The sequence below is a fragment of the Nilaparvata lugens genome, chromosome 10, assembly GCF_014356525.2.
Source record: "Nilaparvata lugens isolate BPH chromosome 10, ASM1435652v1, whole genome shotgun sequence".
Lineage (NCBI taxonomy): Eukaryota > Metazoa > Arthropoda > Insecta > Hemiptera > Delphacidae > Nilaparvata > Nilaparvata lugens.
Genome location: NC_052513.1, coordinates 6,031,041 through 6,055,213, shown reverse-complemented (window position 1 = coordinate 6,055,213; position 24,173 = coordinate 6,031,041). Strand labels below are relative to the sequence as shown.

Here is a 24,173-nt window from a genome sequence, read left to right as displayed (position 1 = left end):
GTGCCAGTTGGCCTAATAATAGAGATGAATGCTCTTACTGCTTAGGTGAATTGATCAATTATTAATTCAAGTTGTGCTCATGAATAAGATTCAATGATAATTACGGTAATCATTCAAGGGTGCCGTCTCCATGATATGATACCTACTGGGTGTTTTTGAAATTATCATCATTGTCTCAATATTAGAAAAAATAATCATTGATTCCTTTACTTAGTTTTTAAATTTAAAGATCTTGAACTATCTGTTAAGATGTCATCCGTTTTAATATTTAATGTGGTAGCCTAGAAGATTTACCCATTCAAGCTGATGTGGGCGTCATCCGCAATAATAATAAAAAGAAAAAAATTATCAGAAGTCGGATCTCTTCGAAGAATTTATACCGGTATGTTTTCAAAAAAATATTTACAGTACCGTACTTTGAAGAACTTGGAGAGATTCAATAATTTTTTAATAGATCACTCCATTTTTAGTAGAATGTTTTCATCGATAATAGGGGTTTCGATCACTACCCATTGTACGTTAGAATCGATAACAGAGTTTTTATTATAAAATATAATTAAGGCTTCTTAGCTTATGCGATAGTTGGGTAACTGCTAAAAAGAGATACAATTTGGGGAAATCTTGTTTCTTTCTCTCCCAATCATTGATTTGATTATTAGTCCAGGCAATGAATGCTCAAAAAAGGGCATAGAAGGAAAAGTTTGGAAGACGGTAACCCCGCTGCTCTGTTTAGGGTAGTAAGGAGACAAACATATCAAAAGTTTTCACCACTAGCCACTGTGCTAAGCGGTTGGGAGTGGTTCAATATTATAATTTTCGGTGTTTTTTTAATATACCTATATCTCTAAAAATAGTACGCCTTAAGTACACATGAATGTTATAGGCTATACAAAATTGATTCTTACTCTACTTACATAACTATTATATTCATTTAACACATTTTTTCATATCCTACTTAGTTTTCGAGATATTCGCTTTTAAAGGTGTGTAATTTTTGGAAAAACACGTTTGCCTCTAATTTATGTTCATAACTGTTCAACGATTACCGCCGTAATGAAAAAATCCAATCTTTACTTCTTTTACTTCTTGCCTTCAAGGATTAGGCATATTTTTGCCTGTTCCAATTTCTATCTGACAATTGATATTTTTATAAGATGTTAATTAGTTATAATTGTATGAAGTGATAATGATATAATTTATTTTCAATTATGAGATATGCTCTTGTTAGGAGACAAAGTTCATTCTTTAGCAAGCAGAACCTATTTATTATATTCATTGACTGTACACTACCGTATGCATTTTTGTTGAATTTAATATTTGATTATTGTTATTCTGTAATGTAGGTACTTATTGTCATTGAATGAAGATTTATTATTTAAGTGTTAACTGAAGGAAATTATTATTTTAATGAGAAAAAAATTATTGCTATCTTTTCAATGGTCTTCCGACACCCCTCTTTCCCAATGGCTTGTATAACAGCATAAAGTAAGATTATTTCTGTCATCCTGTTAACAGGGTTTGTAGTGGAATTCTTTCTTCGGACATTCTGTCAACGTGCTCCTTCCAGAAACGACAATGCTGGTAAAACTTCTCTCCCAGACAGTATAGCAGACTTTGAGCTCTGAACGAATACCGGTATCTTAATTTCTGTTCCAATTATTCTCTCCCAGACAGTAGCAGACTTTGAGCTCTGAACGAATATCTTAATTTCTGTTATCTTCATTTCTCCATCTTTACTTTGATTAGAACTTTGAGTGACGCATAATCTGACAACGCTGATTATTTGTTGCTGCATCTCAAGTCTCAACTTGTTTTATTTACACTATAGTTTTTTTATGGTATGTAGTATCGTTTACTACATGAAATTTATATACCTAAACATAATTGAATGAAACTCAAATGAATCCCAACATTTATGAGCTAGAAACGCTGCTCTGGTACAGTATAGCACACATAAATGTGGTCTTACAATTTGATCCCTAGTTTTTCGGTGCATGGAAGTTGAAGAAAGCCAGCTGCGTATGCCTCACTAATGTATTCCTAATTAAAAAATTACGGCGTGCTGTTTGAAACAAATAGATGACAATAACTGAACTGGTTAACAAAATGTTATTGCTAGGTGTACATGATACTAATAAATCAAACAACACAAATCTCTTTATTCAAGACACACAATGTTGTTCTGTACATGAATGCGTCAAAATTGAAATTGATAGAATTTAGCGCCTTTGTGCTGCAAAAAGGTCCAGTGATCAACTTGTGAAACCGAGACGATACTTGTTTTTTGTTGGTGAATTAGACAAAATGAATAGATAATGAAGAAGAAGATGATTAAAGCCAATTCTTATTATAAATAATTTAGTTTGTAGTATACGAACAAGTAGCAAAGTAGTGAGTTATAATGATTGCGTTGAACGGTGTACACACGTACGTTTGCCTCGGGTGAGCATACGTGTATGGGCTTGCATTCGCACGTGTGGACACTGTTCGCTGAGGCATGTGGGCGAACCGGAACCCTGTCGGTATTTTGGCGTGCTCAAAGGCGCCTCGGGCGAGCATTGAATGTACGTGTGGACGCGATTTTGCCATACGGGTGAGGCAAAACGTAAACATTGAAGGCGTCATAACCTAATTCCAATGAATTAGGTTAATAAATGACAAATCAAATTGTGATCCAATAACTAATTGTAAATTGTAGGATTTTTGTAATTTTGTAGGATATGTGGATTGTCAAATATTTAAATAGAAACATGCATGGAGTATATAATTCGTATCATGATTAACAAATTTAGAACTGCATAATTTAAGTGAAAAAAGCTTCTCTACAGGGTTCCTACAAGAAAGTACAGCTCAAATATTATTTTACTGTGGCTATCAAATCATCTTGTGTTTGTTTCATGTTATCAATCAGAGTTGTTAATTAAAATTGTAATCTTCAATATGATATACGTTTTAGATAGCTAGGCTATCTATAGAGAGATTTATTCAAACTTTGAACTAGTAATCCCTTGAAGGTAAATCTTAAAGCTAATCTTTTGGAGAATCTTGATTTGTCATGTGTATGAGCAGAGTTAGTTTGAAATGGGCAGCAATTTAGTATTTGATTCAATTTATGGCTAATTTCCTTAAAGAAGACTGTCAATTTTGTGAGACAGTGTTAAGTGCTTTGATTAGGTCATCAAAACTTCTGGAATTATTGTAGAATTTTTCTTCTTTTTGAGATTCTGAATAGATATTGGAAACCAACAAATGAATCGCCTAATGCCAAGAATCTCAAAGTTAGAGCCAATCGTTCTTGTGGAGTTATTGCTTCCCTCATGATGATATCATTTTTTGTTTAGATAACTAGTTGAATTAGATTCAGTATATTAACAACATAATGTTTTGACAACCTAAGAAAGATTGAATTGTCAATATTATGTCATGTAGCAATTTATTTCCTTACTGTACCACATAACCTACTGTATAATAACCTACAATCGTTCAACCCACCAACATCGTTTGTCAAGTTTTATTTTTGATTTTATTATATAAATCATTGAAATAAAATGATACTGCTGCAATTTGTAATAACTATCTTCAATGATGGAATGACGCCATTGTTGTCATGTTGTGGAAAATCTACATCTACCATGTCTTCCTGTCGTCTGCAAATCAGATAGCTTTTTGAATGCTGAGGCATACGTGGATTGCGTCCACAAGGACGTACAATGAATGTTGAGGCATATGTACATACGATTGTTCGCGCGAATCTGTACGGACGTGTGTACAAGGCTTTAGTGGTTGTGAAGAGCGTTTATTTGCGCTTGTGCCCAGTTCCAGTTTGTCGTCGTTACATGGTCATCTCGTGGTCGTCATACCACTATGACACATTTTCACAAGTCACAACATCTTCAAACATTCAATAATATTTATTGCTATATTAAAATAAATAAGTTCCAAATAACTCGATTAGAAAACTTGAGACAATTTTTTCTTCTCTAAAGATTGCTATTCTGTAAATCAATTGTGAATAATAATAATTATTGGACACAGCAACGAAATTTGTGTGGCATTGACGAGGCATCTGGTTTTTGGCAGAAAAAGCAGAAAACTGGAAATAAATGCATTGGAGATCAACATCAAAAACAGTTCAAGATTAGATCTTTGTTGAAGGTGCGCGAAAATTTATTATTTGAGGTTACAATACTTCAGAAATGAATAATTATTAGTTATGAACGATAATATGGCAATAGACGACAGTGAATCAGAAGACTTGTTGTACGTTAAAGACAGCGAAAATATCGACAATAACCAACCGTCAATTTGGCTGAATGATGATAACGATGACATTGATATTCAACAATTTTTTCACAGAGTTGAATCCGACGAAATCATATATCAGACAAAAAAGAAAAGATGCAAGATGATTGGCAAGTATGTTATGGGTGATATGCTAGGGGAAGGTAGTTATGCTAAGGTTAAAGAAGCACTTGACTCTCAAACTCTTTGTAGGAGGGCTGTAAAAATCCTCAAAAAGAAGAAGCTAAGAAGGATACCAAATGGAGAAGAAAACGCACGAAGGTATTTAAAATCATTTATTAAAATCTATTTTTTATAGTATTGGAACTTGAGTGCATGCAAAAGAATGAGTGGTTTTGAGGTTAAGTTCATATCATGCTATTGAAATTGTCTCTACATGTATAACTGTATTCCTGCTCTCATAATTCAAAGTTTAATAGTTGTAGATTTATTAATCCATTGCAAACCAAATATTAAACTCTTATTGACACGAATATTTTATTTGGTATTTGATTGATTTGAAATGTATCAGCCAAATATTCAAACTTCAACGCCCAAATCCCTCTACAGTATTAAGACCTCATTTTATAGCAATAAAATCTTTGTGAAAGCAAATAACTTTACTCAAATACTAAAATTTTATTCAGTAAGGCCCGTATTACTTTAAGACATCATGCTCGGTTACCATGGGACTCCAAGTGTCCGAGCGATTTGTGGGACTGTTTATATTGTGCTCGTTACTTTGTGGTCACCAGTTTGGACACCACATTTTGGTGACCGGTTGTTGCTACTTAGTATAGTAGCCTACCAGTCCTGATAACGATGGGACATCATCAATATAACAGGTTGCTTCATGCCTAGTCCACACGTTGGCTTAGTCACTGACTCAGTAAGCTGGTTTAGCCTGGTAAGCTTGGCCGCGTTGGTCTTGCAATCCTAGACCTAGATTTGACAAGACTGATCAAATTACACAGCAGCTATCCTATTTGCACACTGAAGATATTCAATAGACTTTCCCAGTGTATTCGTGAATTGGAAGATTATCATTCAGAGAAGTATTGTGAGTTGAACTGCTTAGCCTCCCACTCCACTTATTTGGTGAGGAGGAGATCACTAGTTTTGTCCACCTATTTGACATGCCATCTTGATTAAGTGTAATTAGTGTGGACTTGAGCGTTTTAAATTTTTCTATGACGAAATCTATCGAGCACAATCTGGTCTTGGATTAATGAAGAATTGCATTGAATATACACTGCAATGTGACCAGTGCCCCATCACGCATTGGTTGACATAGTGATTCCACAAAAACCGGAGCGATGGCCAACGAAGGACAGTGCTGGCAAACCACCCATCCACACTCTAGCGCTGCTCGTCATTTGTACATGTGATTGCGACATTACAGACGTTCATCACTGATGTCCCAGCCTTGTGTTCTAACCTTATACGAGCCTTAGCCAACTTATAGCACCTAAGACTTTTCTCTCTGTCGTTGCAGAAATGTAACTCACTACAGTATTCTGATTAATGTAGCCCCTAGTATGCTTTGTCGGCCTTCAAATATGGTTTTGAAAAACATAAATTTATGTTTCTTTTCTTCAAAACTTTCATGCTTTTGTACTTGAACTTTCCTTCTCTGAACTTCATGTGAATATTTTTCTTTACAGGGAAATTCAGCTCCTCAGAACGCTCAGGCATAAGAATGTGATAGAACTAGTAGATGTTATGATAGACGAGGAGAAACAAAAGATGTACATGGTAATGGAGTATTGTGTGGGTGGATTGCAAGATATGCTTGAAAGTACTCCTGATAAGAAGTTTCCAACTTGGCAGGCACACGGGTGAGTTGAATTTTTCTTATCGCGGGTGATGCCCACCCAAGCCTTTGCTTGTGCTTGAGTAATGGAATGAAATGATCAAACATTTTTGTCTACCAGTGGGATTCGAACCCACGACTAGCCAGAGCGTAGATAAATTTTGCAACCTCAGACTATTGAACTACGCTGGCCGGCAATTCATTCAATTTCAGTTGAACTACTAGAGGTCCACTTTTTGATATTGTTTAAACTGTACGTAAAGTTATGAGGTATTAGATAATACTGCAGGGAGTGGTATGCTGCTAATTGTTTGACTCTCAATGAGAGTAAAACAGAAAATATTCTATTCACGCTTAGAAATAATTTAAGCAGGGAGCACCAGGAGTACCTGAAGCCGATTAAACTGCTGGGTTTTGTCCTAGACAGTAAATTGAGTTGGAGTAGCCACATAGAGTATCTGTTTAAGAAACTGTCCAGAGTTATGTACCTACTAAGAAAACTAAAATGTTGTGTCAGTAGGGAGGTACTTATTCTGACTTACTATGGTATGTTTCATTCCCATCTCAATTATGGGCTCCGCCTTTGGGGTAACTCAAGTGATATGAAGAAGGCATTTATTTGGCAAAAAAAGCAATTCGCTGTATTGTTGGTCTAAGGAGTGTTGAAAGCTGTAAAAATAGTTTTATAGAGCTTGGAATCATGACTCTCCATTCAATGTACATTTATTGTAACCTGGTCCATGTTAAAAAAACCCTAACTCTATTAACAAGACATAGCCATCAGCATGAACATAGAAATAGGAATAACCTAATTACCCCATACATCAGACTGCAAAAAACATTCAAAAGCTATAAGTATCAACAATACTTATTATTCAATAAATTACCGACAACAATAAAAAAATTACCACAAAAAAAGTTCATATCTACAGTAGCACAATGGCTCAAAAAACAGGCTTTTTATACAATTGACGAATACCTAAGTCATAACGTGAGCATCTGACTGTTTTATATTATATTTGTATATGTATATATGTATACATATGTGTACATGTTCAATGTTATGTATATATGTGTTTAGCGGTACGATATATTTATTGTTAGTATATGCAATGCTATGTTTTATCTCCACATGACGTTTGTTTATAACATTTGTAATGTTCGATGACAATAATAAAGATGATTGATTATTGATTAATAGCGTATGCCTACATCAATGATATTCGTTGAAACCGGATCTCTGTTTTCAGTTTTTATATTATAATTTAATGGCAGGATCCATTTATCTTTAACCAAATACTTGAAAACTCGCTAATAATATTGAATTCAATTCATTTTTTGACCATAATTCAATTTTCTCCTTACTGTTTGTGGAAGATTGGCTAATCTCTTGCATTATTTCAATTTTCAACATTCATCCGGTTATATTTTTCATTTCCTGTTTTGGCTGATAAACGTTGCTCTCCTGCTAGTTTATCTTCTGATTGGGTATTACAGTCAATACTAATACTATAAATAAGACTTATAAGACTTGTAGCAACTTCGTGAACCCTGTTGTTTCACTCCTCCTCTGTCTCAAAGCCCAGCAAGTGAACCATATGGTTCAACTAAAGGAACCCTATGGACTTATAAGACTAATTTTCTTCTGCTGATTTATCAGTATTTTTGCAACTATTTTTTTTAATTTCAGGTATTTTTGTCAGCTGTTGGATGGACTCGAGTATTTGCATAGTCAGGGAATCGTGCATAAAGATATTAAACCAAGCAATCTGCTGCTCACATTGGATGGAACGCTCAAGATTTCTGATCTGGGAGTAGCAGAGGTGAGATTCCTCAATGTAGAACTTATTTTAGCTCAAATTTTTACAGAGATTGTGCTGAAACCAATTTTTTGAATCCGTTTCCCACTCTATCTGTAATATTTGAAACGTCTCCAGAATGAGTAGAGTTATCTACTTGTACATCATGCACCTCATCATTAACAATAGAACCAGAGGCATTTTGTTTGTGCCCAGGAAGGGACTACGAACAATTTCGATCAAATGCAGTTCAAGATACCGGCTAAAATGGCGAAAATGTTGTCAAAAACAGGGTTTTTCGCGATTTTCTCGAAAACGGCTTCAACGATATTGATCAAATTCATACCTAAAATAGTCATTGATAAGCTCTATCAACTGCCACAAGCCCCATATCTGTAAAAATTTCAGGAGCTCCGCCTCATTTATGCAAAGTTTAATTTGAGATTCCCAATTATCAGGCTTTTGATACAATTTAAACAAAAAAAAAAAAATCAAGTGGAAAAGACTAAGCATGAAAGTCTCTACAATCAATGTTTAGTAACATTTTCACCTAAAATTGAAAATAAGCTCGAAATTCGAGAAAATGTGATTATTCAATTATAAACTTTTGGTAAGTGTTGATTCCATTGAATCATTCACTATGAAGAGATAGCAGACATCGTGTGTCTCCAGCGTTATTGTCCTGTCACCAGCTGGCTCAGATCTTTGAATAGTAGATTTGAGATGCGCGTGAACACTGGCGTCAGGTGATCAATTTTCATAACGGCAAGGAAAGTTGTGTGAGTGCGCCCCACCAGATTTTTGACGAAAATTAAGAAAAGTAATGAACAAAATATTTAACTTCAATCATGAAAATGTACAAATAAATAAATCATTTGCATTGTAAATGAATAATAATAATAATAATGAATCAGTCCCAGGTTCAAATTGAGTGTCCGAGACTGTATGCATCCTACTATAGAAGGCGGTGAAAACGGGAAATTGGCAACAATGCATTCCTATCATTTTTACTGAATTTTTAACGTAAATCTCACTTAATGTAATTGCAACGATGTTTAGCTGTTGATACCCTGAAAATTTTTAGACTTAATCAATGATAATGGGAGACGATCGGATCATTTAACTTATTACATAGTACATTATAACAAAGGTATTTATGAGCGTCACTCCCTTGTGGATCACTACCCACCTAACATATGATTCGACCAAACCTAAAACGGTGACGTCCTTATTAAAGCTGGATTCTCACATAATTAATAAATACATGAGCTGCCTACACTCCCACTGCGTCTTCCTACTTACAAAACGTCCAAAAGTGCTTTCTCAGTAAACGTCATCCATTATGAGATAACCAGTTGATTGTTGAAACTTATCTTGTCTATAATTAAGACACGTTTCGCATTGTGAAATTTTATCATATTTGGCAACACTTATATTCTATGCATAAATGGGGAAAGGCAGCTCAAACTGTGAGGCACATTCTGGAGGGAGGTGTGCCCTGGAACAGTCTATGAGAGTGCACAATAAGATTTTCTGTTACACCAGAATGAATAGCCTATTCAAGTTCTATGTACTATTTACATATAATTTTATTTTCTGCCTTTTTCATGTTAATCTCTTATAATCCTGTGTAGGTTAGGCTTTTGTGTCGTTTATATCTTACATGTGTGGTGTTAATATAATATGTGTCTTTCTATTTGATAAATAAATTAACCCTATATGTAGGTGAGACTTATGTATTTTATATGTGCTGTGGCCTGCTATATGGAACATAAATAAACTTTTTATCCGATTATTTAAATCAATTGGGTTTTTTGTTTGATTGAAGGCATTAGATTTATACGCAGCGGACGACACATGCTATACTAGTCAAGGATCGCCAGCTTTTCAGCCTCCAGAAATAGCCAATGGCAATGATAAGTTTCACGGATTCAAAGTGGATATTTGGAGTAGCGGAGTCACATTGTGAGTAGAATTAATTTCCTCCTTATATTTGAAAACATATGAGCAGTTCCTAATAGTAAGAGCATATGAATTTGTTATGAAGTTCAACAAAATAATATCAATATTATTTTTTCCTACAGATACCTTGAAAAGTGACAATTTCTGCACTGATTGCAGGCCGCAAAGATTCACTTTTCCGCTCTAGTGCACAAAGTATTACTTTGCGAACTTCAGATTTGCAGCATGACAACGCAAAATAGTTAGTAGGTTATATGGAGCACCAGTGCAGCAAAATCAAAATTAAGTTGGTAATACTCATAGTGAGGCCCACGTTATAATGGCAGTGGAGAACAGCGTTGCCTATTTATTATGTGCCTTGATTATAGTAATTTCAATGCTTACATAAGATAAACCCCCTTCAAGCAGTCAGATAAATTTTCAATTGAATTACTAATCATTATAATTTAATTATTATTATTCAATTTTAAATAAATTAAGGTTTTCATTAATAATAAAATTACACAGAAAAACATTTGATGGATTTTAGGGAGTTTTACCCATAATTACCCATAATTACCCACTTTTCATATTCATTGGTAACTGTAGGAAAAATTTAATGTGAAATATGTGCGCAAAGTTCGTTTGCTGCACTCAAGAAACCATTATTCTGCACTCGCCTACGGCTCGTGCGAAAACGTTTCTTTCGGTGCAGCAAACTGTCACTTTGCGCACTATTGCATTTGATGTAAATCAGATCAAATTTATGTTCTAAGTTTGCAGGGAAGGTTATAAATGTTAAAATAAGTGTGCAGTTTTCAGTGAAGTTCAATTATTATCAGGATATTCCTCTAATTATTGTTTTGCTCGAATTGTTATATTCGGATCCATACCGTATTCATGAAATAGTTATTTGTGCAACTAGTGCGCAAAGTGACAGTTTGCTGCACCGAAAGAAACGTTTACGCCCGAGCCGTAGGCGAGGGCGGAATGGTTTCTTGAGTGCAGCAGAGGAACTTTGCGCACGTATTTCACATTAAGTTTTTCCTACAGTTACCATTGAATATGAAAAGTGGGTAATTATGGGTAAAATTGCCTGAAATGCATCAAATGTTTTTCTGTGTAATTTATTATTGATAAAAACCTTAATCCTAAAATCCTAAAGTCCTCGTTGTCGTTGGTTATAATATATAATGAATAATAATTAGCGCGTTGTGCTTGGTTGCACCTCTGCTCACTATAGCAGCCACAGCAGTCACTGTTACCAACTTCATTTTGATTTTGCTGCACTGTTGCTCCATATAACCTACTAAGTATTTTGCGTTGCCATGTTGCAAATCTGGAGTGCAGAAAAAATTTTCCCGCACTAGAGCGGAAAAGTGATTCTTTGCGTTCTGTAATCAGTGCAGCAATGGACACTTTTCAACGTAACTGTAGGAAAAATAAATTGCAGGTTTAAAAATGGAAATGAAAGATGATGATAATGTCATCCACAAGATCCTAGATAACAAAGAGCGACTTTCAACAAAACTTCAGACCAATTTTGAATGTAAGGGTTTGATCTCATTGGATGCACATATGTGCAGGTGTACGTGTAATCATGACCAAATGCGCAGATGAGAATCAAAATATGGAAAGAGAAATAGGAACACTCACAATGAACGCGTGCACTTGCTGGTTGTCACAGCGTGTTTTTATGGCTCTTTCCAGATTTTGTTTCTTGGTTCACGTGCGCTTGTATATACGTATCCAATGTGATCATATCCTTAACCTCATTCATTTGTGAGTTCTCATTTGCTTGAATCATACATTTATTCAGTGTAAAACTTCAAGCAATTCTACTAAAGTACAATGGAACCGTGAATTGAACCTCACGTTCAAATATCTATATTTTAATGAGTATTGATTGATTGATTGATTGAGTACTTTATTTATGTAGATTACAATATATACTGGCTTAAACACTTATATACAATAGCTTACAATACAGCAAAATTATAGATGAATTTACATAATATAGACTAGGAAAATAACTATAGAACTGTATATGATATGAAAAAGCAATTTGTAATATAATAACTATAGATAATAATCATATTGTTATGCATCTACATAAATTGGCGGAGCTTTGGACATATCAATGTCCATTCTTTGGGAAGAATAATAAAAATATCCTCCCCACTAACTCTCTACCAAATGACTAGTATTGAGTGACTAATAGAAGTTAGAATTGAGTAATGTCTAACAATTTGCATCTTTATGATATAACTATAACGTATAACTATTCTCTATTTAATTATATTTTAAAAATATCAGAATTACTGAGATAATATCAATTATTAACCTATTTGCAGGTATAATCTTAATACGGGTCAATATCCTTTTGAAGGCGACAATATCTACAGGCTATTTGAAAGCATAGGTAGGTGCCAGCTGACAATCCCCACTGATTTGGACCCCATGCTACAAGACCTACTGGCTGGCATGCTTCAAAAAGACCCCGAGACAAGACTGAGCCTTCAACTTATTAGGAAGCATCCGTAAGTACATCATTATTATTTTTAATCTCAACTATTACTACAGAGATTAGCAAAGTAATAACAATAATAAAGTTAACAAAAGTACAAAATTTTAGAAGTATACAGTACAATAATTAACAAGATCATGTGATAATATTAAGCAAAGTAATAATAAAATTTTGGCTCTACTGGCAAAAGTAACGCTTGAGCGCCAGTAGTGAGTTCAATTAAAGTAATTATATAATATTATGTACATGTACAAGAACAAAAGAGTACAAGTTGAAAAAGTTAAGTTGTTATTAAACAAAATTAACAGAAATAGAATAAAAATAATATAAGAATAGAAAGAACATTGACAACAAACAAAGTAATCAAGTAATATTGAAATAGATGTTTGCTCTCACCGATTTATCAATTTAATTTTTCAATTTTTTAATAATTATTATATATGAAATAATTCCTTTAATCTTTTTAATATTGTGGTGTATTACATTTAAAGCACATTAAAAGATTAGAGACAAATTGTAAAATGATAGAATCTGGTTTTTTTTATTGTTTATTGGTGATCTCAATGAATAATAAAGAAAGATGGATGTTTAATTGAATTATATGGCTATTAGTCAAATGCATCTTTTTGATTTTCATAAAAATATATTAAAAAATCCGGTCAATGCAGATAGTTTCTTGAAATACAAGCCGGCTTGCACTGGTCAGCTTACTCCCCTGATCGAATCCTCTGTGGGGGTATCTCAAGTCATTGGTTTACAATAATCGTGCCAAGAGCACTGATGAATTGAAGAACAAAATTCGTCTCTATGTTGCCAACATATCCCATTGATAAGCAGAGAGCTCTGAGTTACTTTTGAAATCGACTAATGCAGTACATTGGACATATTTTCCTGATATAAAACCTAGTTTAAATAAATTTAAAAAAACTGATAAAAACTAGATGAACTCAAATCAAATATTCTGAATGTTCTTCTATATTTTGTTGTTAGAATATAAATTAAAACTTATTATATTCGTTCATATTTTGTTCTCATTGAGTAAGAAAATCATGTCTCATCAGAGAATAGTGAACTTAATTGAGCAACCAAACACTATTGTGAGTCAAACTTGAAACCCGTTGCCAGTAACCTTAGTTTTTTCTATTCCATGATGCTCCAAAGTTCTTGGAACTTTTAAAAAAGATAACTGCTAGCATTATTATACGACGAATATCACTAAAGGTTATCTGTTTCACGGATAATATACAGGAATATATTTCCTTAATTTTTCTTCTCAACTATTTATCATTCCTCCAATAAATTGAATTTTATTTCTTTGTTTCCGACACAATTATTATTACCTCCAATAAACTAAATTTCTCACTGTAATATGTTTTTAATAGAAATAAAAATGAAAATCAAAGTACCCTTTTTTAAAATTGTACAATTTTAAAAAAGGTATTTAGATTTTTATTGCTATTCAAGAGTAACCCTTATGAAAAAATACATTATGTTTTTAATCTATGCATCCAATTAGGGTTGGGTAATTGGATCACCAGTTACAATAGATTTTTCCGAATTCATTAAATTTAATTTCCTATTTCATACAAGTACATTTAATAAATTATAATAAATAATGAATGTGTTGATAATTAATTCAGCGAAAAATGTTGTTTGTAGATGGGTGATCAGGAAGCCTGCTCGCACATTAGAATTCGTACCTGTACCCCCGAGAGCGGGTGACGAGACGCACTCGATGACGGTGCTCCCATACCTGTTTGATGCCTACGACCAGGCAGAAGCAGCCAGCCACGCCGGCTCCACTGAGTATATCACCGAGAGACAGCGCAACGGTCAGTCAGTTCATCTTTAAACTCTACAAAATATTTATACTTCATACGATACTTTTTTTCTTGCTGAGGGTGATGCCCAGATGTCAGTTCTATGTCTGATTAATGTTACTGTTTACCATAATGAACCGTATAACCTATATGAACTGTTTATACAAAACAAAATAGACTCAAATTGATAAACTGAAGGAAAATAACCCATTTTTTGAACCTATTTCTATTAAATAGGCGGGGTGTCACTCATATGTGCCGTATCTCAAATGTGCAAGTATTTCAACTTTCCGTGATCTGTGTTTGTTATCTAAAACTATCAACACATTTCAAATATTATTAACATTTTAAGGGCTGGTTTCCGAGCTCGGGATTTAGTTAAGTTCTAGACTTTAAATAGCTGGAGTCAGAAAATTGACTTTCCGAAACGGTGCGTAGTCGCAGTTTTTATAATAATCTTTATTTTCTCATTTCTATAATCGAAAACGTTTTAAAACCGAATTGCACTTATGATGCATGATTTTGAACCGCCTTGACGAGCTGAGAAGAATGAAGTGTAGTACGATGAGATCCGAACATTGTGTCAAAAGTTACAAGTGTTTGACATTTTGATCTTCGAGGTGTCCTTATGCGCGCCTCTCCTCTAGGAAATACTGAAATTAAGTACATCTAACGGGTGATTCTCATAGAACTTCCCGGACAGAATAGAAAATTGCCTCAGGGAAGAAGGACGTCTTCCTGACATAATTTTCTCCATGTAAAGTAAATTGCATTACAACTATTTCACTCAAGTTGAATAACTATTGTCTTGAAAAAGTAATATTGTTTTTTTTATTTTTTAAATGTAAATGTTTCGTTTTTTTAATGATAATGTAAAGGTATAGCACAAGGCTACCTTATTTTTCCTCTTCCTATCATTTTAATGTCGTACTTGTTATAAGAAATTAACAATAAGCTGATTTTGATTGTAGTGTTTTTTTTTTTGTGTTTTGAATAAAAATTGGTTTGATTGCAGAAGAAGAGCGCGGTAGTCGGTTGCAGCCAATGCTGGAGACAGGTGGTGGGGATTTGGAGAGCACGAGCTCGGGCAACAACGGAAACGGAGCGGCAGCATGCAGCAGTCAGCCAGAAGCGAAGCGGTCGTGGCGACGCCCCACCTCCTGTCTCAGCGTCAAGCGACTCTCCTCCTGTCGTCCGTCGTGACCGCCTACCTACACTCTGTGGTCAGTACACTGACACATTTTACCAAGTTTAATCATACCTACACTCTATGGTCAGTGCACTAACAATGGGCACGGTCTAGGAACACGAAAAAGTGGTAAATTGTTCTAGTTTCAGTGGTAAATTGTTCAATCACGTGACTAGTGCAAAATGCTCCCATGGAACGCCATTCCAAAATCGTTGGTTCAAGCTTTTGGCGCGCACTTATGAAGTTGATTTACACTAAAATGTGTCGTCTACTAGCTGCATAAATGAACAAAGGCTGTTTTTCAAACTTACCGTCTAGAAAAGTGTGCATTTCTTTCATTCCATTACTCTCAAATTTTCTATAGAGGAAAATTCATTTAACCAATGGTTATCAAACATCATCTTGCTGGTTATATGATTGTATTCTATGGCTATGTTTTATTTTATATTCTATGGCTAAACAAACTAGCTATCAGTGCATGCGCAGAGAAGCAAGCAGACTACAATTAAATCGACCAATGAAAGCTCTGAAAATGTGAACTGACACAATTTACCAGGCTTCGACTGTAGGACAGGAATTTGGAACTGGAACTAGTTTCTGGTACAGAATCTGTCAAAATTCTTCCCATGGGACGCGGAACTTTTTACCTGGTAAATTGTGAATCGGACAATTTACCACATTCCATGTTCCCAGAACAGGCTCGATTACACATTTCACCGAGTTAAGCATACCTACACGCTGTAGTTAGTACACTAACAATTACACATTTCACTGAGTTTAAGAATACCTACACTCTATGGTCAGTACACTAACAATTATTCATTTCACCGAGTTTAAGCATACCTACTCTCTGTGGTCAGTACACTAACGATTACACATTTCACCGTGTTCAAGCATACCTACACTCTGTGGTCAGTACACTAACAATTACACATTTTACCAAGTTTAAGCATAAAATAAGTGCAGAGAGTTTGTCGCCATGCTAAGAAGTGATACCAGAATCTGAATCGTCCCTAGTGTACAACTGCGCTATCTGTTGGCGACTCTGTGGACCGCCTTCCTACACTCTGTGGTCAGTACACTAACAATATTACACATTTTACCAAGCTCTGTAGCTTTGCCTATCGGCGGAGGGCCACTAGACTACAATACTGCCCGTTCAAAAACATGGAATTTTTTTTTAAATGTATCTTTCCATAAGCAACAGATGCTCTTTTGTATCTTCTCAAAAGCAACGTGTTGCATCCTAAAAGATACACAAGGACCTTTTTGGAGTTACGTCCTTTTAGCACAACACAGTCTATCTGCTGAATTTCGTTCAACATGCTCTTCCCATTGTTGGTGATAAGTTGCAACTCTCATTTATAAAGAATCTAGGAAGTATGTAGGGAGCTTCCTTCAAGGAAGATCTTAAGGGAGCTTCCTCCATCTAGGGTCTCTGAAGCCTGATGTTTTTGCAAAGCCGCGAATATTACCCCGTGAATCATACCTTGCCTGTATGCCGTTTCAAAGTCACGGAGGCATAGCTACGGGACGCGACGCGTACTGTATAGAGAAATAAGGAGTTTGTCTCCATGCTAAGGAGTGATGCCAGAATGTGAATTCCCGCTTTCGTCCAACGGCGACTCTGTGGAAATTCCTGGACTGGCGCTTGAAAAATGTTTGAAATAGAAATATTTATTGTTTATAAATACTTGAAATGGTATAGTGGGCCATGTCACATATATGTATTTAAACGACCAGACTCCAACATTACATAGCTTAAAGTAAAATAACTACGTGGGTAGGCCTAATTTATCAGCGTGAAGCATCAGTGAAATTTGGCCTTTTAAACTATAATGGCCTTGATACACGATGCGTTTTTTCTTGCGTTTTGAGACGAGTCTGCAGGGGCAGGAAGCTCTCCGATTGGCTAATTATCAGCTGATACCCGAACGCTAACCCATTCAGCCAATTTTTTTTTTTTTTTTTAAGATTACGTCCTAAAGACTCCAGTCATGGAGTATAAGACAAGTCATGTTATTACTTAATAATTCTAACACTAAGTAGTTCAACCTAGTTTAGGTTTGAAAGGAATTCTTGTACACTATAAAAAGCTCTATCAACTAAATATTTTTTAATTTGTTTTTTGAAAATCTTCAAATCATCATTACTTTTCAAGATTTGAGGTAGCTTGTTATAAAATTTCCTACCAATATAATCTGGTTTTTGTTCAAATAACCTACTATTGTGACCCATTATATGATAATCTGCTCTGTTTCGCGTATTATACTCATGAACATCTGAATTCTGGATCACACCACTCGTTTTCACATGCATTACAACTTCATATACATACAAAGATGGCACAGTTAATAGACCAAGCTTTTAAATAAAGGCCTACAAGAGTCTAACCTATTCACTTTCTCTATACATCTGAGTGCCTTCTTTTGAATCTTAAACACCCTGTCCATATTTTGTTGAGATGAATTACCCCATACTAAAATAGCATACCTAATATGAGATAGTATAAGTCCATGGTAAGCAGTTAACAGTAGTTTTTTATCATTCAGCCTAGCAAGCTGCCGCAGGACAAATACCCCAGATGATATCTTATTACATATCCTCTCAATGTAAGGATGCCATGTTAATTTCCTGTCCAATAAAATTCCCAAGAATGCTACTTTCTCTTCTTGGTCTAATTCATTTTCCTCTACAAACACATTTATTTCTCTATCCTCTACTGAATTATATTTACTTTTGAATTGTAGGAATTGACATTTCTTACTATTTATTGTTAATTGCCTTTGCTTCAAGAATTGGACAATTGACTGTACTCCAGTAAAAGCATTTATTTCTAGACTATCTAATAAATAATTGTTAAAGATAAGCGATGTGTCATCAGCAAACAACAGAGCTCTGTGATCTTTTAACTCTTTTGGTAATTGGTTCACATACAACAGAAACAGTAAGGGACCCAGAATTGAGCCTTGAGGTACTCCAGCCTGGACCTCCAGTTTTTGAGATTTAATTTTTACTATTTCATTCCCATCCACCTTGGTAAGCTCAACACACTGGTTTCTACCTATGAGATATGATTCAAACCATTTTAGTTCTATACCATTCACACCTACAGTTTTTAGTATTTCCAATAATATTCTATGGTTCACACAATCAAAAGCTTTGGATAAATCAAGAAATATTGCGGCTGCCTTCTCACCTGAATCTATTATATCTATTAGTCTTTCAACAAGGGATACTATTGCAGTCTTAGTAGATTTCCCTTTCTGGAACCCATGCTGTTCATCACATATGAAATTAATTTCTTCCAGGTGCATCAATAGCCTATTTAAAACTACTCTTTCAAAAATTTTACTTATTACATTTAGAATACTAATGGGTCTATAATTTTCAACTCTTTCAGAATCACCGCTCTTGAAAATTGGCAAAATTTTTCCTTGTTTCAGATCATCAGGGAAAATACCCTGCTCTAGTGAAGTATTAAGGAGATGCAATAAAGGGTCCAGTAATTCATTTTCACATTCTTTTAAAATTTTGCTTGAGACCCCATCCAATCCTACTGTTTTTTTGTTATTCAAATTTTTTATTATTCTTGACAACTCATCTCTTGATAATGGATGAAATTTAAATACCTTTTCAATTGGCTCAGCATTTAATGTAGTTGTATTATAAGTATTAGTGTTCAGTGACTTTTGGAGATTATATGCAACCTGTTGATAATACTTATTGAAAAAGTTACAAATGTCTATACTATCATCCATATAATTTCCATGTTCATCGATTATCCTAGGGACATTAGTAACTGTATCTTTTTGAGCTGCTCTCCTATTTCTATTAATTACCTCCCAAACAGCAGAGTTAAAATTGGTACTAGTTGTTAATATTTCAGCTGTTTTCTTACACTTAGCTTTCCTCACTTCTTTTGCATAGTTTTTCTTTAGACATTTGTATTTGACTTCACTCGGAACATCCCTCACTAATTTAAATTCCTCATAAGCTTCCCTAACAATATTTCTTTGAGTAAGAATATCTTCAGTTATCCATTCATCTACTTTGTTTAATTTACTTTTTACTTTGACTTTTTTTATTGGACAGCATACACTAATGTGAAATCTTAGAGTATCAATGAATTGCTTATATTTGTAATTTAGGTTACAACTGTTATAAACACTACTCCAATTTTCTTGAAGCAGTTCCTGCTTCAAACAATTTATATTTCCTAGCTCATATTGCTGAATTTCTTTCACAAAAGTTTTTTTTCTGCTTGGATTCTGGCCCTGCAACTTAACATCTAAAATTTGATAGTTATGATCTGATAGATCTGAGCTACCTAACCTGACATTACAACCTTCTATATTTGTGAGGATATTATCAATAATTGTCTGTGAAGTTCGAGTTACTCTTGTATATTCGTGGACCTTAATTTCTAAATTATTCATATTAATAATATCTCTAATATCCTCTGTCATTTTATCCTGCCTGGCAAAATCGGTATTGAAATCTCCTACTACTATAACATTTGTGAAACGAGCGGTTGTAATTTCCAAAAGTGTATGGAGCAGCTCACAAAATTTTTGCCAGTCTCCATTTGGTGACCTATAGATACCTAACACTGCTACCTCAAATCGATCATCAATTTTTAACCTTAGTCCCGTCACCTCTAAATCCATCTCAACAGAAAATCTCTTAACAAAATCCAGTTCATAAGTTTGGGTATGTTTAGCATTGCTAGTGAATATACATACACCACCACTTCTATGAGCTATTCTACAAAATTCTGATCTCAGTGAATAGCCTGGAATCCTAACTTGATTTATTTCCTTTATTTTTAAGCCATGCTCTGTGAAAATAACAATGTCAGGATCCTCCTGTTTAAGAAATACTTCTAATCTGTCAATTTTGTTGCGAAGATACTGAATATTTTGATGATAAATACTAAAAACCTTACCATCTTGTGCTACTCTATCTCTAGCATTTGTAGCTATTTCCCTTTCCCTGTTTTGAGCCAATTTACTAAAAAATCGTTATTTGTTTTTTTGACTGTTTTTAAACCAGAGGATTGCAAACGGCTTTCAATCAGCTCTGCCAATCTATTACAAAAGATTACTTTGCCAGATCGATTTAGATGCAACCCATGATTAGTGAAGTTATGTCTTTTCAGCCTTTCATTTAGAAAACAAATCCCCAGTTGTTTAGAATTCTTATTTTTTAGGCTGTTGATTGTATTATGGATTGATTTGTTTGTCGAATTGATTGCTTCATTTAATTCTGGCCTATCAAACCTATTAGGAATAGTACTTATTATTAAGTTTGTTTTTTTGCTGAGTGGCACAATTTCCTTGATTTTTTCTGTTACTTGAGGAAGATGATTCAAGTTAGGTTCATTTATATTATTTGAGCCACCCAGTACAATTAGATAGTCATTTTCATCAAAGTCTTTAGTTTGTTCCCTAGCTGACTCTACAACTGCATTAATTGATGCACTTGGCTTGAAAAAACATTGGACATCAAATTTATTTTTCAATCTTTTATCAAGGAGATCACTGCAATCACGTCCATGACTGGACGTCAGTAGCAGAACTCTCCCTTTCCTATCTTTATTTCCCTCAGCTATATTTTTGGTTGCTGTCTTCAAAACCTCACTGTACGTTTCATTTCGACCATTTTCAGAGCATTTCCCATCATTTAGGTTAGATTCTATTTTTTTGCATTTGGACGGAGGTTCTATCATACATTTAGTATTATCAAATTTAGATTTTAGTTCTTTATTTCCTCCGACATTAGACTACATTGATTTTTTAGATTTAGTATTTCTTTTTTATGGTCTTCATCTTGTAATTTTATAATCAGTTCCAAAGATTTAATTTCTTCTACCATCCCTAACCTTTCTTCCTCAGACGTTTTTAGAGTTACTTCTAATTGGTTTTTTAAATTAGTGTGGCTACTTTGTAGTTGAGCAACTTTTTCGGCTAAAGTAGTTTGAGGAACTGGGGTTTTTGGTTTTGGCGTTTTTGAATTTTGGTTTTGGGAACGCGTAAGTACTCCCGCTATGTGTACATTTCTATTAATAACCTTCGGTGTTCTACTTGAGCTCATCTTCCTATCTAAGAAATTATATTACTTGCAATAATAATAATTGATTTATAAATGATAGGATTTTAATTTGGTTATAATTTTAGTCAAGTAAACTATCTATGTTTATTTTTAAATCTCGAAAACCTAACCTCAAAATAACCTCTAAACGATGTTTGGCTTATAAAATAGAATTAAGAATTAAAATCTAAAACAAAATTATAAAACGTGATCAAGAAACAATTAATAATGAAATTAATACAAAATTTGTACTTATCCGTGACTATTTATAACACAAAATCTTCCAAAACCCAGGAGCGAAATTATGTATGACTTTCATTCACAACCTCAAGGTCATCCCAATATGAGAACGCCTGAAAAACCGCGTTGTGTGGTTTTGGCATCTCGTTTAAACAGTTGTGACACGTTCCAACAGCGTGTGTGGATGTTGTCTGCACACTCAGCACTGCTAATCTGCATGCGTCTCAGTAACTGCTACCAACATTTCAACGCCACCTGACCAGAGCCATGTCAATTAAAAATGACTAGTTTGCCAGTAACTTCTCTATCCTCGTGGACCTACTAGCATAGTTCATTGTATAGCTCATGGTTCTAAGGGGTATTCATTTATCAATACAATTATTTCAAATCATATAGAAATTGTTGGGTTTTGCAGGCAGAGAGCCAAGTGCTATGGTGGCTGATGGTGGCCCCAGCTGTTTTGCTTTCTCCATTCGACTGGCTGCGATGAAATCGACGTCTAATGGAGCCAATAAAACAGCACAAACACACAACGCTGATTATCTATTATGAATTCGACAGTGTTAGGCATTATTCGACTAAGCGATCGACATTTAAAATAGAGGAACATTTTGGTACAGAATCTTGCAATTCATTGTTAAAAAAATAATCACTGATCTCCTAGCGAACGTTTTTATGAAAACCATAGGTAGGCAAGCTCATGCGTCACTTCTGGAATACAGCTTCTGTGATTTGCGTCAATAAAACAAGAACCTTCATTAACGCGTTATTCAACACGCCGTTAGCCTTGGTACTCTCGTATCAAATACGGTATTGCACGTTGTGATCCGAAAGATTACTCCTCTCAAAATCATTAGTTTTATTAATTTTCCAATAGATTAATTATATTGGAAGGCATACACTGATAAAAAGAAGAGTTAATCGAAAGCTATTTCAAATTTAATTAGTATTCAATCCAATCGAATTCAAACCTTCTTCTCAGAATGAATGTACATATTTTTGAGTTAATAAATTGCTTGTTCAATTAAGTATTTTGATGGGGCTACTTCAATGTTCAATTACAGAGAATACTCGTCATTCTCTGTAATTCTCGAGTATTCTCTGTAATTTAATGTTTTGTTAGTCATTAAAATCTTAGATTGCACTTGATGTCGTTCTATGAACTTTCTCAAGTGAAGGAAACTGTTAAATCAAAATTCATTGTATCATGTGTGTAAGCTGTGTATTGTATAACAAGCTGTGTATTGTATTTCACGATACCGTTCACTTTACAGAAAATTTACAAGAGACAAAGAAAGGAAGTGTCATTTTCGGTTAACAACTAACTGATATGAGCTGAACTGCGTCGTTCTGAAAGACTGTGTGATGTAACGAGATTCTGAAGCCCTTTGGTTACAACATGGCTGTAACCAACTGTAATACTGAGTTTATAACTCATCTATATTTACTGTAAAATTGATGAATGATTATGCTTGAATGAAGTTGAACTAGAAAAAGCGACATTATCATACATATACAGAGTGTTTCAGAAGTAGTGACGGACATTGTAGGGTATTGTTCCTGGATGATAGGAGACTACAACTGTCGTATTTGAAGTGTCCAAAACTCAGCGGTTATCCTTATAGCTGCCATTTTGTTTTTTCACTTAGGAATTTTTATCTCAAGAACAAAATGTTGTATTGATCTGAATTTTGGCATGGATATTTATGCTATAAAGACTCAACTTTAAAAAATAAAATATAAAATGTTCGATGTAAATTTTCAAAATGGTGGCCATTTTAAATTTTTGATGGCAAATTTCACGATACCGTTCACTTTACAGAAAATTTACAAGAGACAAAACAGTTTGTAAATTTTATCAAGATTTCAAGGATATCTTATTTATTAAGATTGGTCAAAGAATAACAGAGAAATTAATTCTTTCTGTTCTGCATGCATGATCACATTTTACCATTAATTAAACATCAATATTGAATTGTTAATATTCCAATATTGTATTCAAGATGAAGCTTTGAAACTCGGTACGGCTCTATATGGCCATACAGCTGATTTTACAATGTTTTTCAGATGATCTTGTTTGTCTTGTGTATGCATGCAGTACGAAAAAAATTAATTTCTCTGTTATTCTCTGACTAATCTTCTTAATAAATAAGGTATCCTTGAAATCTTGATAACATTTTCTAACTTTTTTATCTCTTGTAAATTTTCTGTAAAGTGAACGGTTTTCGTGAAATTTGCCATAAAACATTTTAAATTGCCGCCATTTTGAATTTTCACATCGAACATTTTTTATTTTATTTTTTAAATTGAGTCGTTATAGCATAAATTAATATTCATGCCAAATTCCAGATCAATACAACATTTCGTTCTTGAGATAAAAATTCCTAGGTGAAAAAACAAAATGGCAGCTATAAGGATAACTGCTGAGTTTTGGACACTTCAAATACGACAGTTGTAGTCTCCAATCATC

The 24,173-nt window shown here is 34.2% G+C and overlaps 1 protein-coding gene across 1 annotated transcript; it reads left to right on the top strand.

Moving 5' to 3' along the window:
* The first annotated feature begins 4,048 nt into the window (after positions 1 to 4,048).
* LOC111043217 (serine/threonine-protein kinase STK11) lies at positions 4,049 to 23,337 on the top strand. Its single transcript, XM_022328115.2, has 8 exons — positions 4,049 to 4,563; positions 5,946 to 6,119; positions 7,785 to 7,917; positions 9,722 to 9,858; positions 12,189 to 12,374; positions 14,021 to 14,193; positions 15,197 to 15,404; positions 22,119 to 23,337. The coding sequence occupies exons 1-7, from the start codon at positions 4,214 to 4,216 to the stop codon at positions 15,382 to 15,384; spliced, it is 1,341 nt and encodes a 446-aa protein (XP_022183807.2). The 5' UTR covers positions 4,049 to 4,213; the 3' UTR covers positions 15,385 to 15,404; positions 22,119 to 23,337.
* The last annotated feature ends 836 nt before the right edge of the window (positions 23,338 to 24,173 follow it).